This window comes from Oncorhynchus mykiss, chromosome 10, assembly GCF_057628025.1.
Source record: "Oncorhynchus mykiss isolate SJ-2025 chromosome 10, ASM5762802v1, whole genome shotgun sequence".
NCBI lineage: Eukaryota > Metazoa > Chordata > Actinopteri > Salmoniformes > Salmonidae > Oncorhynchus > Oncorhynchus mykiss.
Window position 1 is genome coordinate 42,192,857 of NC_143031.1, and position 19,953 is coordinate 42,212,809.

At 43.6% G+C, this 19,953-nt stretch overlaps 1 protein-coding gene across 1 annotated transcript; it reads left to right on the forward strand.

Moving 5' to 3' along the window:
* Positions 1 to 6,884: 6,884 nt before the first annotated feature.
* Positions 6,885 to 19,602, forward strand: LOC110533893 (short transient receptor potential channel 7). Its single transcript, XM_021618482.3, has 12 exons — positions 6,885 to 7,346; positions 13,908 to 14,670; positions 15,521 to 15,703; positions 16,075 to 16,239; positions 16,369 to 16,585; positions 16,767 to 17,009; positions 17,491 to 17,755; positions 17,908 to 18,103; positions 18,403 to 18,624; positions 18,724 to 18,810; positions 18,925 to 19,000; positions 19,136 to 19,602. The coding sequence occupies exons 1-12, from the start codon at positions 6,955 to 6,957 to the stop codon at positions 19,273 to 19,275; spliced, it is 2,949 nt and encodes a 982-aa protein (XP_021474157.1). The 5' UTR covers positions 6,885 to 6,954; the 3' UTR covers positions 19,276 to 19,602.
* The last annotated feature ends 351 nt before the right edge of the window (positions 19,603 to 19,953 follow it).

Consider the following 19,953-nt stretch of genomic DNA (forward strand, 5'->3'; position numbering starts at 1 on the left):
GTTATCCAAGTAACATTGGAGCTATCAAGGAACTATAACTGATGAGCCATTCGCAGTTTCACTGTACGGGTAATGTGTACTTTGACTTCAAATCATATTTTAGTGGTCACAAACACGTGTTTAGCAGATGTTATTGCGGGTGTAGCGAAATGCCTGTGCTTCTAGTTCCGACAGTGCAGCAATATCTAACAAGTAATATCTAACAATTTCACAACAAATACCCAATACACACAAATCTACGGAATGGAATTAAGCATATATAAATATATGGACGCGCAATGTCAGAGCGACAAAGACTAAAATACAGTAGAATAGTATAGAATACAGTATATACATATCAGTAATGAAAGATATGTAAACATTAAAGTGACTAGTGTTCCATTTATTAAATTGTCCAATGATTTCAAGTCGGTGTATGTAGGCAGCAGCCTTTCTGTGCTAGTGATGGCTATTTAACAGTCTGATGGCCTTGAGATAGAAGCTGCTTTTCAGTCTCTCAGTCCCAGCTTTGATGCACCTGTACTGACCTCGCCTTCTGGATGATAGCGGAGTGAAGAGGCAGTGGCTCGGGTGGTTGTTTTCCTTGATAATCTTTTTGACTTTCCTGTGACATCGGGTGGTGTAGGTGTCCTAGAGGGCAGGTAGTCGTCCCCCCCCCACCCCCCAGTGACGCGTTGGGCAGACCGTACCACCCTCTGGAGAGCCCTGTGGTTGTGGGCAGTGCAGTTGCCGTACCAGGCAGTGGTACAGCCCGACAGGATGCTCTCAATTGTGCATGGCTTAATCTTTGAGACAAGCATATGCTACTACGAGGCTTAACCAGTTATCCCCCAACAACATTGTGTTTAAAATGGGCACACAGCAAGGCGCAGGGGCACAGTCCTTTCATTTTATTTCATCACAACATGTTTTTATTGCTTGTTATACTTCAATTGTACTTTATGTTCATGATTTTCACATTTAATGTCACATGGTGTCGCACCAAAGGACTAAAAAACAGACTCCTTTTATGGCACTGCCAAAAAGCTTAGTCTGTCTAGACCATGTGCTCCAGCAATGTCTTTTGTACTTCCTCATTGCAAGAGGACAATCCCCTGTGCAATGGTGTCCGAATGCATACCCGTTTTTTTATCACAGTATTGTGTCACACCAAGTAGACATTGATTACATTTTGTCACCAAAACCAATGGCAACTATTTGGAAATGTCATGAATTGACATGGAGACTTTTATTTCTTGAAATAGACTTGTGTGTCACACCCTGACCTGAGTATTCTTTTTTTTATTTTTTTTTATTTTGGTTAGGTCAGAGTGTCACATGGGTGATGTATGTGTTTTTCTACTGTCTAGGGGTTTTGTAGGTTTATGGGGTTGTTTACCATCTAGGTGTTTATGTATGTCTATGGTTGCCTAGATTGGTTCTCAATTAGAGGCAGCTGTTTATCGTTGTCTCTGATTGGGAACCATATTTAGGCAGTGATCTTCTTTGGGTATTTGGTGGGTTATTGTCTATGTGATGTTGCATGTTAGCACTCAGTTTCGATAGCGGTCATGTTCGTTTTGTTATTTTGTTTGTTTGTTTAGTGTACTTCATGTTTTTTCGTCATTCTTTAAAAGTATGTATTCACACCACGCTGCGCTTTGGTCTCCTCACTACAACGATCGTGACAGAATAACCCACCAACAATGGACCAAGCAGCGTGGGAACGGGCAGCAGCGGCAAAGAACGCAGAACTCATGGACTTGGGAGGAGATTCTGGACGGCGAAGGACCCTGGGCACGGCCAGGGGAATATCGTCGCCCCAAAGCAGAGCTGGAGGCAGCAAAAGCAGAGAGGCGCCGGTATGAGGGGGCAGAGTGGCTGGAAGCCTGAGAGGCAGCCCCAAAAATGTATTGGGCGGGGGCACACGGGGAGTGTGGTGAGGACAGGTAGGAGACCTGCGCCAACTTCCCGTGCTTACCGGAAAGAGAGAGGGACCGGGCAGGCACCGTGTTATACGGTGGAGCGCACAGTCTCCCCAGTGCGTGTGCATAGCCTGGTGCGGTACATTCCAGCTCCTCGTATTGGCCGGGCTAGAGTGAGCATCGAGCCAGGTGTCATGAAGCTGGCTTTACGCATCTGGTTTCCAGTGCATCTCCTCGGGCCGGAGTACATGGCACGAGCCTTACGCATGGTGTCCCCGGTTCGCCAGCACAGCCCAGTGCGGGCTATTCCACCTTGCCGCACTGGCCTGGCTACCGGGAGCATTCAACCATGTGAGGTTGGGCAGGCTCGGTGCTCAAGAGCTCCAGTGCGCCTGCATGGTCCGGTCTATCCAGTGCCACCTCCACGCACCAGCCCTCCGGTGGCAGCCCCCCACACCAGGCTGTCTCTCCGTCTCATCCCTACAAGTGCTCCCGCCTGCTCAGTGCCGCCAGAGTCTCCCGTCTGTCCTGAGCCGCCAGAGTCTCCCGTCTGTCCTGAGCCGCCAGAGTCTCCCGTCTGTCCTGAGCCGCCAGAGTCTCCCGTCTGTCCTGAGCCGCCAGAGTCTCCCGTCTGTTCTGAGCCGCCAGAGTCTCCCGTCTGTCCTGAGCCGCCAGAGTCTCCCGTCTGTCCTGAGCTGCCAGAATCTCCCGTCTGTCCTGAGCCGCCAGAGTCTCCCGTCTGTCCTGGGCCGCCAGAGCCGCCAGCCAGCCAGGAGCCGCCAGCCAGCCAGGAGCCGCCAGAGCCGCCAGCCAGCCAGGAGCCGCCAGAGCCGCCAGCCAGCCAGGAGCCGCCAGAGCCGTCAACCAGTCCTGAGCTGCCCCTCAGTCCGGAGCTGCCCCTCAGTCCAGAGCTGCCAGAGTCGCTCTTCCGTCCAGTGGCGCTCTCTACGACGATCTTCAGTCCGGGGCCCGCTGCGAGGGTCCCCGCTCCTGAGGCGCCACCTAAGTGTGCCAAGACTGAGGTAAAGCGGGGTCCACGTCCCGCACCCGAGCCGCCGCCGTGAAAGAGGCCCACCCGTACCCTCCCCTTTAGATTAGGTTATTGCGGCCAGAGTCCGCACCTTTGTGTGTGTGTGGGGGGGGGGGTACTGTCACGCCCGGACCTGAGTATTCTTTGTTTTCTTTATATATTTTGGTTAGGTCAGGGTGTGACATGGGTGATGTATGTGTTTTTCTACTGTCTAGGGGTTTTGTAGGTTTATGGGGTTATTTACCATCTAGGTGTTCATGTATGTCTATGGTTGCCTAGATTGGTCCTCAATTAGCTTTAAATATCCCAAGGAGCACTGTGCAAGCGATAATATTGAAATGGAAGGAGTATCAGACCACTGCAAATCTACCAAGACCTGGCCGTCCCTCTAAACTTTCAGCTCATACAAGGAGAAGACTGATCAGAGATGCAGCCAAGAGGCCCATGATCACTCTGGATGAACTGCAGAGATCTACAGCTGAGGTGGGAGACTCTGTCCACAGGACAACAATCAGTCGTATATTGCACAAATCTGGCCTTTATGGAAGAGTGGCAAGAAGAAAGCCATTTCTTAAAGATATCCATAAAAAGTGTTGTTTAAAGTTTGCCACAAGCCACCTGGGAGACACACCAAACATGTGGAAGAAGGTGCTCTGGTCAGATGAAACCAAAATTGAACTTTTTGGCAACAATGCAAAACGTTATGTTTGGCGTAAAAGCAACACAGCTCATCACCCTGAACACACCATCCCCACTGTCAAACATGGTGGTGGCAGCATCATGGTTTGGGCCTGCTTTTCTTCAGCAGGGACAGGGAAGATGGTTAAAATTGATGAGAAGATGGATGGAGCCAAATACAGGACCATTCTGGAAGAAAACCTGATGGAGTCTGCAAAAGACCTGAGACTGGGACGGAGATTTGTCTTCCAACAAGACAATGATCCAAAACATAAAGCAAAATCTACAATGGAATGGTTCAAAAATAAACATATCCAGGTGTTAGAATGGCCAAGTCAAAGTCCAGACCTGAATCCAATCGAGAATCTGTGGAAAGAACTGAAAACCGCTGTTCACAAATGCTCTCCATCCAACCTCACTGAGCTCAAGCTGTTTTGCAAGGAGGAATGGGAAAAAATGTCAGTCTCTCGATGTGCAAAACTGATAGAGACATACCCCAAGCGACTTACAGCTGTAATCGCAGCAAAAGGTGGCGCTACAAAGTATTAACTTAAGGGGGCTGAATAATTTTGCACGCCCAATTTTTCAGTTTTTGATTTGTTAAAAAAGTTTGAAATATCCAATAAATGTCGTTCCACTTCATGATTGTGTCCCACTTGTTGTTGATTCTTCACAAAAAAATACAGTTGTATATCTTTATGTTTGAAGCCTGAAATGTGGCAAAAGGTCGCAAAGTTCAAGGGGGCCGAATACTTTCGCAAGGCACTGTATCTTAAGATGAATCCACTAAATGTAAGTCGCTCTAGTTAAGTGTTTGCTAATGACTAAAATGTAAATTAATGGACTAACTCCGATTAAATTCCTCGGCTGCATCTGTAATGTCGCATCACCTCCACAGTAACATGATGTTAATCCTGTGGTGATGTGGTTAACTATTTTGGGACAGCTTAACCAATATCAAATTGTGTGTGTGTGTGTGTGTGTGTGTGTGTGTGTGTGTGTGTGTGTGTGTGTGTGTGTGTGTGTGTCCTGTTCCTCTCAGACAGGCAGAAACAGCATTATAAACAGTGATGGGATTATTGGTCCATGTGAAGCTGGATCACTCGGCTTTTTGTGTATTCTTATGTGGGAGTTCAGTTATATTGTCCTTCGATACTCAAAGACAATCTTTAATAGAGTCAATAAAACATTTTGGGAAACTTCAAACACATTTTCTATGAAGGTAAGAGTAAATGTTACTCCTATATCTACATCTAACCGATGGATGATACATGTGTATTATGCATCTTACGTCATTTGAACTATTGGATATTCTGCATCTATCCATGTTTACAGCATGTAGGTCTATACCTCGGGTTGCAAAGCTACCGGTAATGTAACAAAGTTAGCAGAATATTCTGTAATTTTGATAATTAACAGTTAATGGCAATCTATGGTAATTTTATATTTGAATCGTTTATTTTTAAAAGTATTCATATTTGTTTGTTATCTGTGTCCATTTTAGATCATATGGTTGAAGAGAACTGCCTAATTAATGAAAACATATTCTAATCAACAATGGCATTATTTTCAATTAAGTCTGCAACTCTTCCAACTATTTACTTTTTTCACAACCGCCACAGGTTTGGCACCAAAATACTGAGAACAAAGACATAAAAAAATATATATAATAATATTGACAGTCAAATAAATAAGTATATAAAAAATATATAAATTATATTTCATGCTTAAACTCTCATATAAAACACTAATGATATTTAAGATGTTTTACAGCTTCGTCATTCTATTTTATATTTTAAAATCATCTTATTTAATTTATTTCATACATTTGACAAGGCCACACAAAGGACTAGAGATAATTACAGACACCTGTGATAATCTGAAGTACCCGAAAGGGCCACCCTACCTACATGTACAAAATAACTTGACTAACCTGTACCACCGCACATTGACTCGGTGCCGGTACCCCCTGTATATAGCCTCATTGTTGTTTTTATTTTACTATATTTACTTTCGTTTATTTAGTAAATATTTTCTTAACTCTCATGAACTGCATTGTCGTTAAGGGCTGGTAAGTAAGCATTTCACTGTTGTATGTGGAGCATGTGACTAATACGATTTGATGTCTTGTGATAAATTTACATAAAATCCTTGAAAGTTACCAAAATTCTGGCAGTTTACGGGTTCCCTTTACAACCCTACCTATACCACCACTACACATTATACATTTTCATATGGCCCAGAGATCTAATATTCAGTATGTTAAGTAGCCTTCATTTATGTTATGATACTCTTTGTCTCGTTAAAACATAATTTTCACTCTAATTTTGTGGAAATTGATTTCCTGGAGCAGCACTGTCTGTGACAGAGGTGTTCCTCCAGTAATCGAAGCCATTAATCCTGACATCTAATTGGTCATGCAAGGCCATTGATTAGGCTAAACCAGAGGGTCCCATAATAACCTGGACTCTGCTGTTGATCAGGTTTTTTCCCAGCACATTCTGTACTTTATCTTTTCTTTGACATCTTAAATGCTTTTTATTCATTACAGCTGCATATACAACCCATATAGGCACATCTTTTGTATTCTAATCTAATCCACTGAAGATAATTAGATTAATGGGTGCGAGCAAGATTGCATACACATTATGATTTGTTATGAATTCTCACAAAATCAGGGCCCAACCACACATCATTCAAGTTAAAAAATCCTTAAAATAAAACCTTCAGCCACAAAATATCTTTCAATCCTCAACGCAGAAAGGAGGAAGCTGAGGGCCAAATTAGTTATGTTTTCTGGCAAAGACTAAATTGTTTTAGCTTGGATGGTGTGCAGTCACATTAGATTAGCATAATGTGCAACCTGCTGTACTACAAAACAGCCCTGTTTGCGCCTTTGAAGTGGATCAAAGCCCCACAACAGGATGTTGGGATTTAATAGACAGCCCCAATTCATCAGAGAAGATTTGGCAGTTCACAGGCGGCAATTAGTGCACCTGACATGTTATATATGGTACCTACTCCACTACAGATCACACAGGAGTTGAGTTCATGTCAAGCCTTACAGAGAAGAGTTGAAAACTGAAAACCCGTTTTGATTAGGCTAACACTGGCTGACAGACAAAAAGGTCCCAATTGAATTGGATTACAGCCTACTCCATATTTAGGCGTATATCAATTGCAGAGAGAGAACGAGAGAGAGAGAGATTTTCTCTGTCAATTTATTGCGACTGCTCAAAAGTGTTTTATGGGTAACTATTTGGTCAATCTTTCTATTCAGAACCACTAGAAGACTGTTGGAACTGGACGAGAGGTAAAGACACCTGGAGCCATACACTCGTGATGAGGGCAGCAGTGCTTTCCTCCCCACCTAATAGAGACTGTCATGAGAGCGCATCTGAGCAGTGGGAGGTTGATCCTCAACCATTACCATCCACTGTCGTCGATGACACCCAGTTTTTTAATCCCCCAATTTTAACCCGATGTATGACTCTGCCAGATGCTTTGTACAGACGACGACAGAATCCGAGAGGAGAGTGGTATGATAACACGGTGTACAGTGACGCCAACCATCACGACCAACAAATCGTCTCGATGAATACATATGAGGACCACAACGGTGCATATCAGTCTCAAGTAAAAGAAATCCCTTGGAATTCAGATGTCGGGCTGCACGATTTCAACAGCCAGTGGGATCATTCTGAGTACGATCACAGCAACTCACCTCAGAAAACGTAAGTGCGACACTTGTTGGGCGATACCGTAAATAACCACCATAATAATATAATAAGGACATGTTATCATATTACCGAGAGTGGGGTATGTTGAGCCAGTTTTTACATTCAACATCACTACATCAAGGCAGTGGTGCAGTGGTGCCTGGTGAAGTGGGTATACTCTAATTTAGCCGAAAATGTCCCAAACGGTCCGCTCAGCGAAGGAAATACGCCCTGTGTGAAAAATGATATGACAAACAGTGACATACACTCTGAATTACCTAAAATTATAATTCCCATATTTGTCGTTCATAGTCAGGCCAACCCAAGCTGTACTGTGCAAGTAGGCTAATAGTAGGTCTACTACTGAATGATAAATGAGTCTGTCACCTGTCAGAAATTCAAAGATTTCTGATTTTTCTTTATTATTCAGGTTTTTGCTCAAACCTCTTAAGGATCCGCCCCGTTTTCTTTCAATTTTCTCCTAAAATGACATACCCAAATCTAACTAGCTGTAGCTCAGGCCCTGAAGCAAGGATGTGCATTTTCTTGATACCATTTGAAAGGAAACAGTTTGTGGAAATGTGAAAAGAATGTAGGAGAATATAACACACTAGATATGATAAAAGATAATACAAAGAAAAAAAAAACGTTCGTTTTGTTTTTAACCATCATCTTTGAAATGTAAGAGAAAGGCCATAATGTATTATTCAAGCCCAGGTGGAATTTAGACTTTGGCCACGAGATTGCAGTAATTTGTGCAACGTTTTAGACTGATGCAATGAACCATTGCATTTCTGTTCAAAATTGTGTATAAAGACTTCCCAAATGTGCCTAATTTGTTTTATTAATAGCTTTATGTTCAAAATTGTGCACTATCCTCAAACAATAGCATGGTATTATTTCACTGTAATAGCTACTGTAAATTGTACAGTTCAGTTAGATTAACAAGAATTTAAACTTTCTGACAATATCAGATATGTCTATGTCCTGGGAAATTATCTTGTTACTTACAAACTCATGCTAATCGCATTAGCATACGTTAGCTCAACTGTCCCGTGGATGGTACAACGATCCCAATTATTTTAATGTCACACTTTTTTTTTAAATGCATTTTTCCAAAACAATGCTTAAACCACAATGCTTCCTCAGAAGATCACTCTTGATGTCTGGAAAAAATCTATGACATTTTGATTTTTCAGTGTAGTTAACCTTCAATTCAAGTGCACAGGCACCTAGCACTGTTGTCAGTTAGCAGTGTTTCTGTAGTACAGGAGATGGAGTTTGCAAAGCAGTTGGCCAATGGATTAACGCAAATATTCATGATATCATTCTGCCTGGTAGGCATAGAGTATCATTAGTATGGCTATATTTTTCCTGTCCGTTAATTGTTTGAAACCTGGACGTTTTACTTCATATTATGAGGCATGTCTTATCTTGCTTCAAAGTTACCTATAGCCAAAATCCCACCATAGAAACGTGTCGGCAATTATTTTTATAAAGACTTCCTCATACGTTCACATAGAATTCTTATACATTCTCCTGTTCTGTTGGTTTTCTTTCAACTTTCTTTCGTTGTCATTTCATAGTCATATTAGCAACTCATGATAGTGGTTGCATCTTTAGATCTTCCCTCTTTCAAAATGTCTAACTGATATTTCAATCTCTGTCCTTGAAACCGCTTTGTGCATTGCTCATTTTAGAACTGTTTTTCCCGCAAATTGCATTTTGGAACAATCGTACATAGGCCTACCTCCATTGCTGCGCCTAAAATGTGATGATATAATAGTTTATCAACATTTTAAGCTAAATATTCTGATCTATTCCATCAGCCTTATTAATTGATTTGGCGTATACCTCCACTACACTACTTTGATATGCATCCATGGGGATTATTAAGAAACGAGTATGCCCACATACAATAAGTGGGTATACCTGCGTATACCCTCCACTACACCACAGCATCAAGGGAAGTATACTATTTTTTTCTAACAAACATATCTACATATATTTCAGGATGTTGTGTATCCCTGGAAATAATCAGAATTAATGGAAACATAACATTATTGAAAACACAGCTTGTCCAAAAGAAGTAGTCGACTTACCCAGTGTCAGGGATTCTTGAAAGATGGGGAAAATCTCAACTCTTTTTAGTACACATTTTCTTAATATTGACAACATTTAAAATATATATTTTCAAAGACCAAAGTATCAGCTATCAGATCTAAAGGAACAACCTCCTAATTATTTTAAGTTTATCTTGAAATGTAACTTAATAACTGGATTTATGTCAACTCCGTAAAACACCTTAAATGGTGTATTGAGAAATATTTTAAGCCAGACAGGGCTATTCCAAGAAACGACATTATTCATTGTCGCTCGTTTTTGGAATTTTAAACACTTGAGTTTGAAATAGACAAGGGCATTGACAGGCATAGAGCCGCCATCTTGTCTATTTCAAATCTTCTCTCATTGATTGAGAAAGGTGGGTGTTCACCACAAAGTGACGAATTACATGGTGACACTCGTCTCGATCAATGAGAAGATTTGTACCCGTTGTATTACTTCATGGAGTAAAACATTGATTTAATAACGGAGCATTTTCTAAATTCAAATTAACCCCTTGGAACTAGACATTGAAGTTTAGAAGATGGTTGTCTTCCAAGTCAGAATTTAGGAAGTATGACCAAGTAAAGGTTGGTCGAAAATTCTGTGCTCTGCTTTACACTACCTACTGTGTAACTATCAGACCTCAGGATAAGACCCAGATGCAGATCATTTGAATCATAGAAGTTTATTTACAATGCAGGGGGTAGACAAACGACAGGTCAAGGGCAGACAGAGGTCGGTAATCCAGGGCAGAGTCTGTAAGGTGCAGAACAGCAGGCAGACTCGGGGTCAGAGCAGACAGAATGGTCAAAACCGGAAGAACTAGAAAACAGGGACTAAAGCGAAAAGGAGTATAGGAAAACACGCTGGTAGGCTTGACAAGAAAAGACGAACAGACAAAACAGAGAACACAGGTATAAATGCACAGGGGATAATGGGAAAAATGGTGTAGCTACCCCTGTACTCCAGGTTGGCTCAGTGGAGAAGTCACATAGATTTTTGCTACAGGTCAAATCAAAGGAACAAGCTTGCCTTTTATAATGTGCAACATGTACCCAACAATACACACCAATCTCAAAAGTAAAATAATGGAATTAAGAAATATTAGGATGAGCAATGTCAGAGTCAGGAGTGTGTGTGTGTGTGTGTGTGTGTGTGTGTGTGATGGGATGTATAGACAATATGGATAGAATGTGCAGTATATCTGAAGAATAGTATATGTACAGCAATAGTTAAATAGGATAGGCCTTGACTGGAATACAGAATATACATATGAAGTGGGTAAAACAATATGGAAACATCATTATAGTTACCGGTGTTCCATCACTATGCACTGTACATAGGACTGCAGCCTCTGAGGTGCATGGTAGAGTAACTGGGTGGTAGCCGGCTAATGACAGTGAAATAATGAAATTTCAGGGCAGGGTACTGGGTGGAGGCTGGCTGGCTGGCTGGCTGGGCAGAGGCTGGTGACTATTTAACAGTCTGAAGGCCTAGATAGAAGTTGTTTTTCAGTTTCTCAGTCCCAGCTTTGATTCACCTGTACTGACCTCATCTTCAGGATGGTAGCGGGGTGAACCGGCCGTGGCTCGGGTGTATCACGTTCGTTATAACGATGAGACCAAGGCGCAGCGTGAGATGAATACATTCTTCTTTTATTAAAAGGAAGCACGAACAAAACGAACCACGAATCAGGCCACCATAGACCTACATATACCTAGACAAACCAAAACCCCATAGATGTACAAAAAACCTTAGACAAGACCAAAACACACATACCACCCTCGTCACACCCTGACCTAACCAAAATAATAAAGAAAACAAAGATCCCCCCCCCTCCCCGCAAAGGTGTGGACTCCCGGCCGCAAACCTAAACCTATATGGGAGGGTCTGGGTGGGCATCTAACCTCGGTGGCGGCTCTGGTTCTGGACGCCGCCCACCTTTACACTGAGTCCGCTCTTTTAGCACTGACCCGTGGATCATCGTCGGAGGCTCTAGACTGCGGATCCTCGCCGTAGGCCCCGGGCTGGGGACCCTCAATGCGTGGATCATCGCTGGATGCTGTAGACTGTGGCCCGTCACCTGGAGGCCCGTCGTTTCGTTGGAGACCCCGGGCTGTGACCCATCGTTTGCGGTTCCGGACTGTGGCCCGTCGTTTGCACTGGTGGTACCGGGCTGGGGACACGCACCTCAGTGCGAGGAGCAGAAACAGGGCGTACTGGACTGCCGAGGCGCACTGTAGGCCTGGTGCGTGGTGCCGGCACTGGTGGTACCGGGATGGGGACACACACTTCAGGGCGAGTGCGAGGAGCAGGAACAGGGCGTACTGGACCCTGGAGGCGCACTGGAGGCCTGGTGCGTGGTGCCGGCACTGGTGGTACCGGGCTGGTGACACGCACCTCAGGGCGAGTGCGGGGAGGAAGCACAGGATACACTGGACCGTGGAGACACATTGGAGATCCAGAACATAGAGCTGGCTCAATACGTCCTGGCTGGATGCCCATTCTAGCCCGGAAAATGCGAGGAGCTGGAATAGAGCGCACCGGGCTAGAATAGAGCACTGGAGACACCTTGCGCATCTCTGCATAACACGGTACCTGACCAGTTACCCACTCCCCACGGTAAGCACTAGGAGTTGGCTCAGGTCTCCTACCTGACTCAGCCAATCTCCCTCACGTTCCATCCCCCCCCCCAAAAAAAAACTTGGGGCTGCCTCTCGTGCTTCCGTGCTAGCCGTGTACCTTCATATCTTCGCAGTTCCTCTATTCTCCTGTATTTCTCCTCATAGTATCGCCATTACCCTTTCGCTGCCTCTAACTCCTCCTTAGGATGGCAATACTCCCCCGGCTGTGTCCAGGGTCCTGCTCCATCTAATATCTCCTCCCAGGTCCATCTCCCCATTAAGCGCTGTTCCTCCTTTTCACGCTGCTTGGTCCTTGTTTGGTGGGTTATTCTGTCACGTTCGTCATAACGATGAGACCAAAGCGCAGCGTGAGATGAATACATTCTTCTTTTATTAAAACAAAGAACACTTAAACAAAATAACAAAACGAACGTGCCGCTATAAACACGAGTGCTGACACGCAACTACACATAGACAATAACCCACAAAACCAAAATGGAAAATGGCAACCTAAATAGGATCCCCAATCAGAGACAACGATAAACAGCTGCCTCTGATTGGGAACCAATTCAGGCCACCATAGACCTACATTTACTTAGACAAACCAAAACCCCATAGATGTACAAAAAACCCTAGACAAGACCAAAACACACATACCACCCTCGTCACACCCTGACCTATTAAAAAAAAAAAAAAAAGATAACTAAGGTCAGGGCATGACAGGGTGGCTGAGGTCCTAGATGATATTCTTGGCCTTCCTGTAACACCGGGTGCTGTAGATGTCCTGCAGGGTAGGCAGTATGCCCCCGTGATGCATTGGGCAGACCTCACCACCCTCTGGAGAGCCCTGCGGTTGCGGTTGGTGCAGTTGCCGTACCAGCCCGACAGGATGCTCTCATTGGTGCATCTGTAAACGTTTGTCAGGGTCTTAGGTGCTAAATTTAACTTCTTCAGCCTCCTGAGGTTGAAGAGGTGCTGTTGTACCTTCTTCACCACACTGTCTGTGTGGGTTGACCATGGTATAGCCATAGATTCCTGAAAAATAATTTATAAATCCGTCTTAAGGTTAGTACAACTGTCTTCCTACACCTGTCTTACTACATTATTTATGAGATACTACATTATTTATGGGTAGGCCTGCTATGATATAATATTCCTATTATGTCTAACACTCCCATTTTTTGTATTTGTAAACAAACATAATATAACCAAATGTGTAAAACTGCTGTATCCTGTTGAGCTCATGGACCTTGCATCCATAGCACCCTATACGAATTTTAGAGTGGTAACATTTCCCCAGGCCCATCCTTCTGCTTCATATACCAAGTAGCTGCAGTAACTGTCATTGGACTGAAACAGATTCTTCAGATTTCTGAGTGTAGGCTACTCGAAGAACATCTTGAGCCTGCATTTATTTAACTGGGCATACAAACCCTATAGGACTGGATTGAGACAGAAGTCACCATCAGTAGCTTAAGTATATGTCTTGCTTAGCTAGTACTGTAGGCCCACACACAGCAAACCTCTGGCTGTCAAACAAAGTCATCAGAATTCAACAGATGCAGATCACACCTATCTCCATAGAGACAAACACCTGTCATCCAATGGCTTAGTAAAAAAATCTGGGGAGACTAAGAATGTTGTGTATTATACATGCTGAAATTACATACTCATGCCATTGTAGTTAACAAAAAAGTACTAAAGCACTCCCGACTCTATCATTTGGAAAAGTCTAAATAAACATCTGCACTGAATGTTGTTTTCTTCAGCTTACTCTTCTCTTCAGTTCCTGTCAACTTCCTTGTAGTCTGAATAGTGTTTTTTGTCACCGCCTTTCTCCATCCAGAGTTGAGAACATGCACCGTAGAAAAACGACTGTGCGAGAGAAGGGCCGTCGGCAGGCTATCCGTGGGCCTGCTTACATGTTCAGTGAGCGTGGCACCAGTCTCACTTCAGAGGAGGAGCGCTTCCTAGATGCTGCTGAGTACGGGAACATCCCAGTGGTGCGTAAGATGCTGGAAGAGTCCAAGACCCTCAACGTCAACTGTGTGGACTACATGGGCCAGAATGCGCTGCAGTTGGCTGTGGGTAATGAGCACTTGGAGGTGACAGAGCTGCTGCTGAAGAAGGAGGGGCTGGCGCGTGTGGGGGATGGTCTACTCTTTGCCATCAGTAAGGGCTATGTGCGCATCGTAGAGGCTATCCTGGCCCACCCTGCATTCGGAGGTGGGCTGCGCCTAACCCTAAGCCCCCTGGAGCAGGAGCTAAGAGATGATGACTTTTATGCTTACGATGAAGACGGTACACGTTTTTCCCATGACGTGACCCCGGTCATCTTGGCTGCACACTGCCAGGAGTATGAGATAGTGCACACTCTGTTGATGAAGGGAGCACGCATCGAGAAGCCCCATGACTACTTTTGTAAATGTAATGAGTGTCATGACAAGCAATGCCGTGACTCGTTCAGCCACTCCCGCTCCAGGATGAATGCCTATAAAGGGTTAGCCAGCGCTGCCTACCTCTCCCTGTCTAGTGAGGACCCTGTATTCACAGCTCTGGAGCTCAGCAACGAGCTGGCTCGCCTCGCCAACATCGAGACTGAGTTCAAGGTGAGAAAAACACAAAGACCAAGCTTGAGGGTGAAGGAAAGGGTTTACTTTTCACCTATGTAATGGATTGGCTTGCTTTCTCTCACACATGCTCTCCCCCCTCTTACTCATTTGGCAATATTTAAAAGCTTTGTGCAGATATTTTTGTGAAAGCCCTAGAGCTGACTTTTGTCTTTTGATTACTCACAGAAATGATTAATTGGGAAGAGATCAAATCAGTTAGTCCATGTACAGCATACTTCAACAAATGACACACTCTAATATTATTGGAACCCGCTGTGAGAAAATTAAGATTGGTCCCAATCTCAAATCGGTCATTGACCGGTTAGAAATTATCGCAACGTTAATTTATACTGATTACAGACCTCTCCAAAGAGTTTGGGTGGAGGTTTAACATAGATGGGTATAAAGACAGACACACACACAAGGACACACACTGTATCTCCTCTGTCTGAGGAACACCCACAGAAAGACGTACAAATGCATGCATACACAGTTTATGCACATTATAAAGAACCATGTGTGACCAACACAAACAGTGGCATGCAAACTCACACCCACACACCCTGCCTGAATGAGATAAGAAAATATACACAGTATTTGTCAGTGCAGAAAAGGTCTGTGGTTTTCCAGGTTTCTATTGGAATATTTTACATGTAGAGCAAAAAGTGAGAGACTGACATTAACAATTCACCAAAAGGTGTGACCCCTGGGGTTTGCCTCATTTTAAATAATTCTCACATCTCTTTTCCTCTCCTTTTCTTTCTCTCCCTATCCTTCTCCCTTTCTCTCTCTCTCTCTCTCTCTCTCTCTCTCTCTCTCTCTCTCTCGCTTTCTACTCTCTGTGTAGAATGACTACAGGAAGCTGTCCATGCAGTGTAAAGACTTTGTGGTGGGAGTGCTTGACTTATGCAGAGACACGGAGGAGGTGGAGGCCATTTTGAATGGGGATGTGGACCAAGCTCTGCCCAGTGATCACAGTCGACCCTGCCTCATCCGGGTCAAACTGGCCATTAAGTACGAGGTCAAAAAGGTTAGCTGAACCACTCAACCTTAATCTGAAATCAAACATGCTATTTTAAATGTTTCCTAACTCTGGTGTTTGTCTTTGTACATCTCTGTTATTGTGTCTAGCGTGATTTAATGGTCTTAAATTTGAATTGCAATCAGTCTCGAGTACAATGAGAAAGACACATTTGATTATATTCTCCCAATCTTCACGTCCCCTATAAAGGGTTTATTTAAGAGGCAATCTGGAATGGGATATAAATGAAATACGTGTTTTACAGCTGTTTCACATCCAACAATGGATTCTACAACACAATAATATGCAAGCAGTCACCCTTGGGCTATGGTTATCAATGTTGTAGTATGTCATAGTTATTTTTCATCATGTCTCTGTAGTTTGTGGCCCATCCTAACTGCCAGCAGCAGCTTCTGACCCTGTGGTATGAGAACCTAGCTGGACTTAGGCAGCAGTCTGTTGGGGTCAAATGCTGGACAGTCCTGGGAGTGGCGATCGGCCTTCCTTTCCTCGCCATCGCATACTGGGTCATGCCCTGTAGTAAGGTACACACAATCCCCTTTCTATTGTGTTATTAGAATCACTCATTATCTATTGTGTTATTAAAAATAGTGATATGTTTATATCATGAGGTTGATGGTTGCCATTTATGCGGTTGATTTCCTCTATATCAGTTGGGTCAGATTCTCCGCAGTCCCTTCATGAAGTTTGTGGCCCATGCTGTGTCATTCACGATCTTCCTTGGACTACTGGTAATCAATGCCTCGGACCGCTTCGAAGGGGTCAAGAACCTTCCCAATGAGACAATAACAGACCACCCTCATCAGGTGTTCAGGGTCAAAACCAGTCAGTTCTCCTGGACTGAGATGCTCATCATGAATTGGGTGCTTGGTAATTTATTCTGGTTTTCAAACAGCTGCTTTTGTGGGAGAGACTTTATTATCTAGTCTATTCATATGTCTTTGTACCTGTCTCTTCACCATGAATAAAATCTTAAAGTATTCAAATCATACCACTCGTATGCTCAAAACAGAGAGCTTTTGCACCTACTGAAAAGCACTCTCTTCATTAGGGATGATCTGGTCGGAGTGTAAGGAGATCTGGGCTGATGGGCCTAGGGAGTACATCATGCACCTGTGGAACGTGCTAGACTTTGGCATGCTGTCCATCTTCGTGGCATCCTTCACAGCTCGGCTCATGGCCTTCCTGAGGGCCTCTGAGGCCCAGCTGTATGTGGACATGTATGTGCCCAACATGCCCAACATAGACCTGAGCAACGCCTCACTGCCACCAAATGTAGCATACTACACCCATGGTCAGTGACACTTAGAGAATGATAATAACAATGCTTCATCTCTGGCCATTCTTTTGAAAAAGCGGTGATTAAAAAAAGTCATGTAAAAAAAGGACTGCAACCTATGATATGAAAAATCAAGGACTTGGTACTATGAGGTTCTATCTGCAAAATATGGAGTTTTGAAATGAGTATTTTTCAAGTCCCAGATCTCAGAACTGTTTTGTGATGTCTTCCTCTTTCATGCCTAAATAAATATATCACCTTGCATACAATTATTTCTGATTGACATACGCAGTGTTGTGTGATCAGACTGCAGGTAGAACCTTATATAGCGGCAAGATAAAAAGGTGTTTGCACAGATGTTTCTAGAGTCTCCCATGTGAAGTACCACCTAATGAGCAATTCCATGTGAATAGCACATTTTTTATCGAAATGTCATAGAACCTGAGTCAGTCCCCAGGTCACAAAGTGACATTTAACAGCAACCTCTCTCTCTCAGCCAGGAACAGGTGGTTACCCTCCGACCCTCAGCTGATCTCCGAGGGTTTGTACTCCATTGCGGTGGTGCTCAGTTTCTCCCGCATTGCCTACATCTTGCCTGCCAATGAGAGCTTCGGCCCACTTCAAATCTCCCTCGGCCGGACGGTCAAGGACATCTTCAAGTTCATGGTCATCTTCATAATGGTCTTCCTAGCTTTCATGATTGGCATGTTCAATCTATATTCCTATTACCTTGGTGCCAAGTACAACCCCGCCTTCACCACGTAAGTGCCCTCCTGCCTGTTCCTGTAAATTAAGTGCTTGAAGGCGAGATGTATGTATGTATGTCTATGTATTCATTTGTGTGTTATTTATTAATGTCCGTGTGTGTGCGTTTGCACGCGTGTGTGTTTTGTTTGATTATGTGTGTTCACAGGGTGGAGGAGAGCTTTAAGACTCTATTTTGGTCCATCTTCGGCTTGTCCGAGGTTATCTCTGTGGTCTTGAAGTATGACCATAAGTTCATAGAGAACATTGGTTATGTTCTCTTTGGCGTCTACAATGTAACCATGGTAATCGTACTGCTCAACATGCTGATTGCAATGATCAATCACTCCTATCAAGAGATTGAGGTGAGACTAGGAACCAATAGGCCTAAACACCACTAGGGAATTCACAGGAGATATATTGTCAATAATCAATGATTTGAGGTCAGAGTGGAATTATGTCAATTTACAGTATGGGTGAGTTGTTATACTGTTATGTTCATGTTGTATTCATGTACCATTTTGTGAGTACACTGTTGTGAGCAGTTATGATAAAATAATCAGACCATATTAGATTAATTGTATGATTGTGCTCCAAACTGAGTCATTGCCCCTCACCTATTACTACCCTCCATTTATATCATGGCCTGTCTCAATCTCAACAGGAGGATGCTGATGTGGAGTGGAAGTTTGCCCGTGCTAAACTCTGGCTATCCTACTTTGACGAGGGGCGTACTTTGCCCCCACCATTTAACCTGGTTCCCAGCCCCAAGTCTTTCTACTACCTAGCTCTGCGCACAAGGGCTTGTCTGGTGAGGCTGTGCAAGGCCAAAGCTCATCACCATGACAACCAGCGTGAGACAGCCATGATCAATTTGCGATTTAAGGTCAGAAGTTGGCTTTTAGGGAGAGGCTGTAGCCAGTTATATATCTTCCTCTTTAATTAATGAAATTTTAATGGGTATGTGGTTTCTGTTCCATTTCAGCTTAATCAGTACAGACCTCAAACCAGGACACCAGGGCAGGATGACTTCACCATTAGAAAACCCATCAAACATCCTACTCGATACCAGGTACTTCCTTCATACAGGTCAATTTGATTAATTAGCAAGATCAGACGATATTCAGACATGCTACATTCTGAACTGTTGTCTCTAAAGTTCCGATTCTCCCTATTTTCTTGAAAGAAACTGATGAAGAGGCTCATTAAGAGATATGTGCTAAAGGCTCAGGTTGACAGTGAAAATGACGAAATCAACGAAGGTGAGAATGATTCCTATCCATTTATGTAAGATCTCAAAGCTGTTGTGGAATACTCATCATTCTTACAGCTGCAAGGCTGTGACATGGAGTTGTAGTGGATTGAGCGATCAATAACCTGTGGTGCATGCCTTGCAGGTGAGCTGAAGGAGATCAAGCAGGACATCTCCAGCCTGCGATATGAGCTCCTGGAGGAGAAGTCTCAGGCCACAGAGGAACTAGCTGACTTGATCCAACAGCTTGGTGACAAGCTTAGCAAGAATGCCAAGAAACCCTGATGGGAATTGAGGGGTGTTCTCTGTATAAGAACTTTGTATAAAACCTTCAAACTTAGATTCATAGTGTGTTGTTAAATTCTGGGATTGCACTCCACTTTGAGATGTAGTGTAGGCTCGCTGTAGTTGTGTTCCTCTATATTCAAATATATATATATATATATATATATATATATATTTCACATTAAATCATTCTGCCTGTAAAGTAGTAGGATAACCTTGGCGGAATGCTGATGAATGTGTGTAGACAAGAGTATTTTACATTTGTAAAAAAAAATGTTTGTATTGAAATATTTAGACATTTTTAAATAAAATTATTATTATTATTGAGTAGGCCTGCCTGTGTTATTGATGCTATTGCAGCACACTCCTCAGCCTGAAACATCCCCACTTGCACCACCAAATAGCTAGCTTGCTCGTGTGTTGCCAATTGGTAAAGCACTTCAGGAGGGTGGTCATGTGTGCTACCAAGGCAGAGGTCCTGGGTTCAAGCCTCGGTGTGAGCTGAATCAGGTAGTGGTAATCACTAAACAGGCAGTGTTATGTCCTTTACAGTGGTGCCTTGACCCGGATCTTCGGTTGCACTCAGCTCAAAGTTGGGGTAAGTGTAAGGGGTGGGGATGTGTGAAATTTACTCCCTAGCTAGCTTTTTCTTTTAGCGCTGACTGGTAAGATCCTTTT

Bases quoted from the DNA above. Each gene is read 5' to 3' on its own strand.
- LOC110533893 (XM_021618482.3), top strand. From the start codon at position 6,955: ATGAGGGCAGCAGTGCTTTCCTCCCCACCTAATAGAGACTGTCATGAG. The intron at 14,671-15,520 runs GTGAGAAAAACA...CTCTCTGTGTAG, and splicing joins ACATCGAGACTGAGTTCAAG to AATGACTACAGGAAGCTGTC. The intron at 19,001-19,135 runs GTGAGAATGATT...CATGCCTTGCAG, and splicing joins AAATGACGAAATCAACGAAG to GTGAGCTGAAGGAGATCAAG.